Below are 10,000 nucleotides of genomic sequence, written 5' to 3'. Positions count from 1 at the left end.
AGAAAGATTAGACCTCATAATATCTCAATCATAAAAATATCTCTCATCAGTGATAACTTAAGTCAGAAAGATATTTTGAAACTTGACAGAAAACCAGGAGATTAACTTGGTAAAACAAGGGTACTCTGCCTCATATAGCATCACTTCATTTAGATAAAAAAAGCTTTATAGGGAACAACTCATATTTTCACCGTTTCTATAATACTTGTACTTATTATATTTTTCGTTGTTTTAAACAATAATTACGTTCTTTTCATCTTTGGCAAAATACAATACTTATCTGTTCCATTAGAGTTGTATTAAAGATAAAGAAAGTAATTTTTAAAAAAGTGGTAATAAATGAAAAGAAATAATAGTTTGTGTAAATAAAATTAAAAAATAATTAAAATGTATAAATGAAATTATAAAAAAGGATCGGGTTATTGTCTAAAATTCAATAGGAGGGAGGAAGTATTTGCTAATACAGATAAGGGTAAATGTAAAGTGTGAACATCCTCGAGATTTTCTGAAATGCTGATAGGCTCCCCCACAAACGTGAACCCATCTCTCCATTCTCCTTCTTCCTCCATAACCAATAACAACAACCATGTCCATCTTCTCTCTCTCCTCAATCGTTGCTCCTCCATGACTGAACTTAAGCAAATCCACGCCCAAACTCTCCGCACAGCGTATTCTCACAATCCCCAACACCTCCTCTTTCTTTACAGCAGACTTCTCCACTTCACATCTTCAATTGATATTCACTACTCTTTTAACCTTTTCTCTCAGATTCCCAATCCCAATTCCTTCATTTGGAACACTTTAATTAGAGCTTGTGCTACTAGACATGCCTACAAACAACGTGCTTTTGTACTTTACTATCAAATGTTGAATGATGGGAGTGTTTACCCTGATAAACACACTTTCCCCTTGCTTCTTAAAGCTTGTTCTTACTTATTCGATGAATTTGCAGGCAAACAAGCTCATGCCCATGTTTTTAAACTTGGGTTTGCTTCTGATGTTTACGTTAATAACAGTCTTATCCATTTTTATGCTTCTTGTGGGCTTTTAGACTCTGCACGCATGGTGTTCAATGGAATGACGGAAACAAGTGTTGTTTCATGGAATACTATAATTGATGCATTGGTTCAGGCTGGGGAGTTTGATACAGCTTTGGGCTTTTTCAGAGAGATGCAGCGTTCGTTTGAGCCTGATGGGTATACATTGCACAGTATTATAACTGCTTGTGCTGGCCTAGGAACTTTGTCTTTAGGCATTTGGGTTCATGCTTATATTCTAAGGGTGTGCGATGCTAACTTGAGCACTGATGTTCTGTTGAATAACTCATTGGTAGATTTGTACTGTAAATGTGGAATGTTGGATTTTGCCAAGCAGGTGTTCGATGGGATGATCAGGCATGATGTAAATTCGTGGAATTCCATGATTTTAGGACTTGCTATGCACGGAAGATCTAAGTTGGCAATCAAATATTATGATGAAATGACGAATGGTGAGGGGCTAATGCCAAATTCAATCACTTTTGTTGCGATTCTTAGTGCATGTAATCATGGCGGCATGGTTGAACTAGGCCGCGAGTTTTTTGATCTGATGGTGACCAATTACTCCATAGAACCTCAGCTAGAGCACTATGGATGCTTGGTTGATCTTCTTGCTCGTGCAGGATTGATAAACGAAGCTTTGGATCTTGTGTCTAACATGCCCATGAAACCCGATGTGGTCATATGGAGAAGTCTTCTTGATGCTTGTTGCAAGAAAAATGTGGGCATAGAACTCAGCCAACAAGTTGCGGATAAGGTCCTTGAATCAGAGGGAGTTCCCTCCAGTGGTGTTTATGTGCTTCTCTCTAGAGTTTACGCCTCAGCTGAACGATGGAATGAAGTTGGTCTAGTAAGGAAGATGATGACAGATAGAGGTGTTAGGAAAGAACCTGGCTGTAGTTTCTTGGAAATCAACGGTGTGAACCATGAATTTTTCGCTGGTGACACTTCACACCCACAAACAAAAGAAATATACAGAGTTTTGGATATGATATACGAGAAACTTCAGTCAGCAGGATATAGACCTGACATTTCACAAGCGCCTTTAGTGGATGATGAATATGAGAATCAAAAGCAAGATGCTCTGAAGCTGCATAGTGAAAAACTCGCCATTGCTTTTGGACTTATGAATCTTAAATCTGGTGTTCCTATTCGCGTATTCAAAAACCTTCGTGTCTGTAATGACTGCCATGAAGTTACGAAATTGATATCAAAGATCTTCAATGTTAAAATCATTGTGAGAGATCGAGCTCGCTTCCATCATTTCGAAAATGGAGTCTGTTCATGCATGGACTACTGGTGACGGTAAACCTGGTCATTCAAAGCTAGTTTGGTTTCTGTTTAATTTGAGTTAGTTTGGTTTCTGGCCAGATCATTGTAGGTCACTGGTTAGGAGTATATTGTGCGATTTTTAAAGAGAATCAGTTGGTTAATCTGAAACAAAACAGACACGGCAGCTTTGAATTATGCAAGTGTGCGCATCATATATAACTTTCTAATGGCAATTTGTGTGGAATTCAATCGGCAAATGGACATACTTGTAAAAACATTGAATCGACAAAGAAATGAATCATGTGCATTTTTTTATTAACTTACCAATGAAAGATTAAAATTGATTACAAACACGTTCACCTTCAGGATAACAAAAATACATTCAGTCCCCAACATATCCACCATTACAGTACAAAACTCAGCTCAGGTCCCCAAGCATATGAAAGAATATGTAGACAACGACATAATTCAAGTTGACAATGGATTAGAATGCAAAACCCTACATAGAACTTGAATATCTGCTAACAAAACCTCATAAAACTGTACAAAACTCGTTTCCAATGTCCTCAGATGAGAAATGCTGACAGCCAACATAAATCAGTCCAAATTTTTTGGGAAACCTTCACTTATGAAAACTCTTGTGCCACTGGAAATCAAAACATGACAATCACCCATCTTTATGTTAGTACCCATAAAAAGATAATGCTCAACACTACAAGCAATTGATTTACAATTATAGAACAGATAACAAAGTCACAAATCCATCTACTAATTCACACACATATAGATGTAAGGTGAACTCAGAGTTGCCGAAAACAAAATATTATGAGCTTAAAGACAATGCAAAGCTCTGAACTGTGAGTTGTATCAATTAACAAGAAAATCAATTCGTAAGAGCTAGCAACCATAATTGATCCTAATACTATCTTTGTTTTCAATATCCTGTATGCACTACCAAAATTATGTTTATTGGATGGTATCAATAAACAAAATGAGTCAATGACTACCATAGATCATGAATAGCAGTGTGCTAAATGCTAAAGGCGAGCAATAATTCTGTTTTAAGCTAAAAAACTTAACATTAGACTACAAACTTACGCTTAAAAGATAAACAACCAGATCTTGATATAGTGTCTTCACTCATGTCATCCAAAAATCAAATCACACACCCACATGCCACCAAGCTTAACTACCAACAACTTGCAATTTCCAACCACCTCCACAATTAAACGATATGATTGATGAATATTGATACTAGGGGAAATCACAGTCACGCAATTGTAACATGTCCGCAAATAACTTTAACAAGCTGGTTTTTTTCGGATGGGAAAAACCATTACTAAAAAATATAGAAAAAAGAAATTAGGAGTTGTGAGATTGCGTTTAAAAAACTAAAGCCAAAAGAAAATTTCCATCACCAATCCAATCCTAATTGCTTTGGAAAGACGGGCAATAAAAAGTTTACACTAGATGAGAATAGCAGCAACAGTCAAGGAGGGATGGAAGGCGACATGTCTGAGTAGTGAACTAGTGACTCCTACTCAGGTAAAAAATTATAAACTACAAAGCGGTAGGAAATCGATGATATTAGATAACAGCGAAAACCCAGGATAAGTATTTATAATATAGAAAAAACATACATGTTGAGGTAGATGGAACCACAACAATGTGCATGGTTGCATTGTTTGGAGGCAGCTGCAAGCGAAGAGGATATAATTTCCCATTCAGAGGGCTTCGTGTACATACTATGATATCCTCAAATCCTGTTTCTTCCTCCAGCTTCAGAGTCAACTCTGTAACATTGTGGCCTTTAAATGTGAAGGAACCTTCCTCCATTCTGTCATCAACGCCACCATACTCATCAGCAATACGATAATATATTGCCCGACCATCATGCTTTGGCGGCAAGTAAGTCCCTGAATCACTTGACTGTTTCAAAAAGCAAAAGTAAATCAGCATTTTAAGGTAACACTCTGAGAAATTCTATCAAGACCCCATATGAATTCTAATGAAGCAACTACTATGGAAAAAAAAAAAACAATATTCCAGAATACAACTGCTTAAGAAATAAAATTGTTGCATACAACATCAAATTCAGCTGCCTTGTTTGCTCAGTATTACTTCCAAGTTCATACCATATATATTTTCTCAACTGTATACAGTAAATAAACCCATGCCCCAAGTATTAACTCCTACTGTATATCATTGATTTTGGATTTCAATAATGGAACACAAAGGAATCACAACAAAAACACCAGCCACAAAATCAGCTACCTTTATTGCATTTTATCACTTAAAAATCAACCAACAACAGCAAAAACAAACAACGCCAGAACTAATATCAGTAGTATCAACCAATTTATATAAAATTGACTTTTTTTTTCCATAAAATACCCAAAACAAACCATTAAAAGTTTAAAAGAGGAGTATTAACAATACCTCTTGTCTCTGAAACATGTCAGAGCCATTAGAAATAGAGCTAATGTCAGACCCAAATGAATCCGATTGCCCAACTTTTTCTTGTACATGAACGGGAAGGGGAGTTGGCTTAGAGTTTGGATTAGAATTGAGTTTGAGATCCGGGAGATTATTGTTAAGCGGCGGAGAATGATCGAGAATCTCAAGAATATCAACATCCCAAACGATCCATTCTTGAGTAGCAGTACGATGAGGAACATCATGAGTAACAGAATTCCTCCAAGGAGGCAAGCCACCATTAGCCCTCAAATAATTGCCATATTTAGTCTTTAACCTAACCTGAGAACCATCCTTGATAGGCTCCCACTCAATAGAAGAGTCAAGCCGACGTGGCAAAGTCTGAAGAACTTTCCGACCGGTCATCCCAAGAAGAAAGGGTTGATTAGATGCAGTTAAGTATTTGGCATAACAACTTTTGAGTCTGATGCCATCTTGGAGAAACTCAACGATCCATCTGGCATTGCGGGCAGAGCCGTTTCTGTCTTGTGTAACGGACTCTTCGTCATCCTCGGCAATTAGGTATTTGTCGTGGTGGCTCCTCAAACGCACCGTTTTAGCGTTGTAGAATAGATCCATTCCTGATCTCTGAAATTGTAATCAAATCCAAATAAAATTATAATTTACATGCACTCTCTCTATGAAAATTGTAAAGAAAGGACAGAGTATATCCCAATCCCAATTCCAAGTACTTCTATTTAGAAGTCAGAATCAAGGACTTATGATTCTCTCCATTTTTTTTAAATGTAACGAAGAGTTTATTACTCAATTTAGTGATTAAAATTGTTTGATAAAGAAAAATATAAGGAATTTAAGATTTTATTTTTTATTTTAAAATAGATGTCAAAATTTCAATATAAATAATAAAAAAAAAATAGTAGAAAAGATCCTAACACCAGGATAGGAGTCTGTGGGAAAAGAGGAAACTCTAAAAGCTGGAAATTTAAAAAGCAATGTATGACGAAGGAAATGATCTAATTGTCTATGGGTGGAAATAATTGACTAATACCATCAAAAAATCATATATTCAAAATCAAAATAAATTTGTTTATTTGAGAGGAATAAAATTTGATAAAGGTTGAGAATTGAGACTTGGAAAGAGAAAAACTCCAGAAAAAGGTTCTGGAGAAGGTGATATTTTAACTTGAGACTTAATAAGATACAAAATGTTATTTTTATCATTAATGAAAATAAAGAAAAATAAAAAGTTATACGGACAATTTTGTAAATATAATTATTTTTTATTCAATTCCTATTTCGCAACGCGTCTTGTATAAGACCGTCTTACAGTGAGATCACTTTAAAATAAGAGATCCATAAACTGAAAATTCTTATTATTAGACTATTTATATAAGACTTATCTCAAATAAGACGGTCTTATACAGAAATTTGTGAAAATTTGGAAACAATATTATGTTTTCAGCGGTGGGACATCAAAGCACATGTAATGTTAATTGTGTTTTGTAGTCAATACCAAACACTTTGGCCTTTTGGGTTTAATCCTTGTTTAAAAAGATTGTGTAATCATAAATTTAATAGTAACTCTAACACTAACTTCCATCATCAATTATTAGTATTTTGTCTTCTCCCACCAATTTGATCGTTCTTAGTTCTTTCCTAATTGGATATTCTCTTCATCATCAACTTTAGGTGCCCCTAACACGTTATTTAATATTTATGCAGGATGAGATTATTTAGAACTCATCTTTAAGTCAAAGAAAGTCCAATATTTCCAATTCCAAAAAGCCTATTTTCCAATTTTTAAGAGGATCGTGTTATAGATATATTTGGTAGTAAAATGTAATTATTTATAAATGGGTGTTTGTTATAGTCTTAGTAGTATAAAAAGGGACATAATATTGTATTAGAGTTGATGAAATAAAATTAAATAAAACTTCTCTTCTAGTTTTCTTCTCTTCTAAAAATTCTTATCTTCTCCCTCTTTTTTCTATTCACATGGTTAGTTGAGTTTCAACAACCATAACATTAGTATCAAGAGTCATTCTTTTCTTGGCACCAATATTTCTCTTTCATTTTTTTTCTTTCTTTATCCTATTGAAACACTTATTTCTTCACATTAAATACTATAATCAAATTGCATACAATCTATTTGTGAAAAGCATTGCCATAGTCATTTGAGTTCTTGGACTTTTCCCCCAAACTAGAGATTTTTTTTAGTGGTTGTAAAGATAAAGAGCGAAAAGTTTTACAAAACCATACAATTTGAAGAACCAATTATCCCACAACTTGAAGAAGCCAAACAAAAGAAGGTTATTAAATCTTTTAAAAAACTTTTGAAAGATGAATGTTTTGATAGTTGGGATGTGTGAATGGTGTACTGAACCAATCTTGATCATAATTGCCAACATAATAGTGAAAATTGGGGATTTATTGTAGTAGATGACGAAGCAAATGATTATGTGATTGCATTAGAGATGTTCGATATTAAAGTTAATATCATTCAAAAATTAACAACGTGTGATTTAAAAATTGATACTCAAGAATCTTTAAATGTTTATCATATGAATTCATGTACAAAAAGTAAGTTGGGTTCTAAAGACTTTGTTCATATGGATGGTGATTTGGTTAATTGTGTGATTGATTACATGAGTGAACATGATTTAGATAAAAATCATGAATGTTTTGTGACAATTAAACCTGAAAATTCATTTTCAACATATGGGGAAATTCTTGAAGTTCATTCAATTGAAAGTTCTATTCTCTAAATTAAGATTATGCTAAGAGAAACTCATCAATGGATTACTTTGTCAAGAGTGTAATCAAGCTCCAAGAAGGTTAAAAGAAGATATGAGATGTACAAGAAAAAGAGAAAAGTTTGGGCAGAATATACTAAAGTAGTGTTTGACCCACCTTGGTTGTTAAAAATCAAGAAACGAAAGATTTCTATGCATGTTTTTTGTTTTATTCATGAAGTGGTGAATAAGTACAATAACAATGTCTTGTTACTTGATTATTATCAACAATTTGAGTCACAAAATCACAATTTTACTCTTAAAATTCAAGCAAGTGTTGGGAAAAATAAAAGTACTGTAGCACACAATTTTCAACGCAAATGATGATGCTTGCTCATATATTGGCAAAGAAGATTCGACTAATAATGAGTTTCAAATCTGATGCTCGAACTCATTTGGCATGGAATCAGAAATTACCAATATTGATCTTACTTCATTTCTCACTATTTTGGGCATTTTTTTAGTGTTTAGTTTTAGTTTAAAGTTGTCTTGTATTTTTGTTTAGATTTCTTAACATAGACTTAAGGACAAGTATCTTGAAGGGGGAAAGTATGTTATAAGTATATTTGGTAATAAAATGTAATTAATTATAAATGCCTATTTGTTATAGTCTTAGTAGTATAAAAGGGAACATAATATTGTATTAGAGTTGATGGAATAAAATGAAATAAAACTTTTCTTCTAGATTTCTTCTCCTCTCCTAAACATTCTTATCTTCTCCCTCTCTTCCCTATTCACATGATTGGTTGAGAATCAACAACCATAAAAAATCGTGACCCAGTTTCATCATAAGAAGATAACTCTACTCCTAATAGTCTTATTCTCAAGTTTTCCTATAAAGTTAAATACTAAATTTAATTTAATTTAAGTAAACAAAGATGTAGGATTATTAAAATTATGAGAGCTTCTACTCTTGTTCCTAACAGGGAAGAGAATAATTCCAAAAACAGAATCCATTTGAACACGTAAATGAGGTCAAAGCATTTCAGTGACGCAAATTGTCCAATACTAGCCTTTGAAAGGTCAGTTTACCACCAGCAGCAGCAAACAACACCCCTAATCCCCTATTACTATTATGTTATGGGGTCATTTTACAATTTATATTAGTCAAAGTATAATTATAAAGTACTAAAAAAATAAGACTATTACTATCTCACCCCCAATGAAAATTAAAACAACAGAAAATAGCACTAAATTTAAAAAGAAGCTACAATATTAAAATTGTATGGATAGAATTAAATTGGCAAAAAAAATGATTAGATAAAATCAAAGTGTGTAATGCTTAAAAATTAGCAACTTAATGCAAACAAAAAGAAAAAAAAAAAATTAAGTTACCTTTCTTGTAAAGGAATGATGAGTGGTGACGGTGGACATGAGAGACAAAGGAGAAGGCGGAAGAGAATCATCAGAATAAAGCGAAGTGAAGCTGGACAAGGGTGATAAAAGATGAATAGAGGAGGCCTGATCCAGATCCGTAACGGGTTCAACATCCCACATAGTCCAACTTTTAGAGGCACCCGTAAGAGGCGTATCATAAGTAACTGAATTTCTCCATGGCGCAGTTCCACCATTGGCCCGCAAATACTTTCCTTCTATTCTACTTCTAAACTTCAATTGAAACCCATCGCTTATGGGTTCCCATTCAACTCTGTTTGGGTCAAATATGGATAGTTGAAGCACCCGTTTACCCGTCATCCCTAATAGAAAAGGGGAATCGGAAGCAGTCAAGTAAAGCCCGGAATTGTAATTCTTAAGCCGGAGCGTATCCGGGTTCTTTGCGTTGGCTTCAACAATCCAAATGGCTCGTTTGGAGGATCCATTCCGACTTTGTCGAACCTTTTCATTATCCTCGTCTCCTACTAAAAACTTGTCCAGATGGCTTCTAAGCCTAACTGCTCCAGTTTTCACTAAAAGGTCCATCAAGATTGAAGACTTCAGAAGAAAGTTGGTTGAAAATAAAACCCAAAAAAATAAAGGTGTAATTAGCTTGCAAGTGATTATAATTATAATTAATAATCAGGCTTGGGAGTTTTATTTTATGGGTGAGTGATGTGAATGTGATGATATCCAATTTTAAACTAAGCTTTGTATATTTCTTGATTGTCATATCTTAATTTGGAATTTGTAAGTTTATGATAGATTATTTTCAATTTGACAAATAAACAATTGTTCAAATTGGACGACTATTCAAGGTTTTAACAAAGCCAGGGAAATGTTGACTTCAAACTCCGACGTTATATCCTAGTAATTGCCGATTAGGCTACCACGTACTTTCACATAATATACTTATGTTTCGAGAAGGCCCCCTTTGACCAAAGTCTTTGACGCTTACGGTACGTTTAGTTAGTGATACTAAATAGTGGTAATAAAAATAACTTATAGTAAAAAATTTTATCCAAAGTCAATGTCATTCTTATAGTGATGAAGCTTTGATCATAAAAAAGTTTTTTTTGTACAAATTTT

The 10,000-nt window shown here is 34.0% G+C and overlaps 2 protein-coding genes across 3 annotated transcripts; one reads left to right on the top strand and one right to left on the bottom strand.

Annotated features, from left to right (window-relative positions):
* Positions 1 to 452: 452 nt before the first annotated feature.
* LOC130820455 (pentatricopeptide repeat-containing protein At1g59720, chloroplastic/mitochondrial) lies at positions 453 to 2,499 on the top strand. Its single transcript, XM_057685836.1, has one exon. It carries the CDS (start codon positions 511 to 513, stop codon positions 2,338 to 2,340), a length of 1,830 nt encoding a protein of 609 aa, XP_057541819.1. The 5' UTR covers positions 453 to 510; the 3' UTR covers positions 2,341 to 2,499.
* A 94-nt stretch (positions 2,500 to 2,593) lies between these two features.
* On the bottom strand, positions 2,594 to 9,724 carry LOC130820456 (uncharacterized). 2 transcript variants are annotated; one of them, XM_057685838.1, is made up of 4 exons: positions 8,873 to 9,724; positions 4,749 to 5,372; positions 3,950 to 4,238; positions 2,594 to 2,955 (listed from the first exon to the last, which is right to left on the bottom strand). In XM_057685838.1, the coding sequence occupies exons 1-4, from the start codon at positions 9,455 to 9,457 to the stop codon at positions 2,936 to 2,938; spliced, it is 1,518 nt and encodes a 505-aa protein (XP_057541821.1). In that variant the 5' UTR covers positions 9,458 to 9,724; the 3' UTR covers positions 2,594 to 2,935. The 2 variants fall into 2 exon arrangements, with proteins under 2 accessions (XP_057541821.1, XP_057541820.1); XM_057685837.1 differs by having other exon boundaries at positions 2,594 to 4,238.
* Between the last annotated feature and the right edge of the window lie 276 nt (positions 9,725 to 10,000).

The sequence above is a fragment of the Amaranthus tricolor genome, chromosome 8 (assembly GCF_026212465.1).
Source record: "Amaranthus tricolor cultivar Red isolate AtriRed21 chromosome 8, ASM2621246v1, whole genome shotgun sequence".
NCBI classification, from domain to species: domain Eukaryota; kingdom Viridiplantae; phylum Streptophyta; class Magnoliopsida; order Caryophyllales; family Amaranthaceae; genus Amaranthus; species Amaranthus tricolor.
Note: the sequence above shows the minus strand (reverse complement) of the source record. Positions and strands in the feature narration are given on the sequence as shown.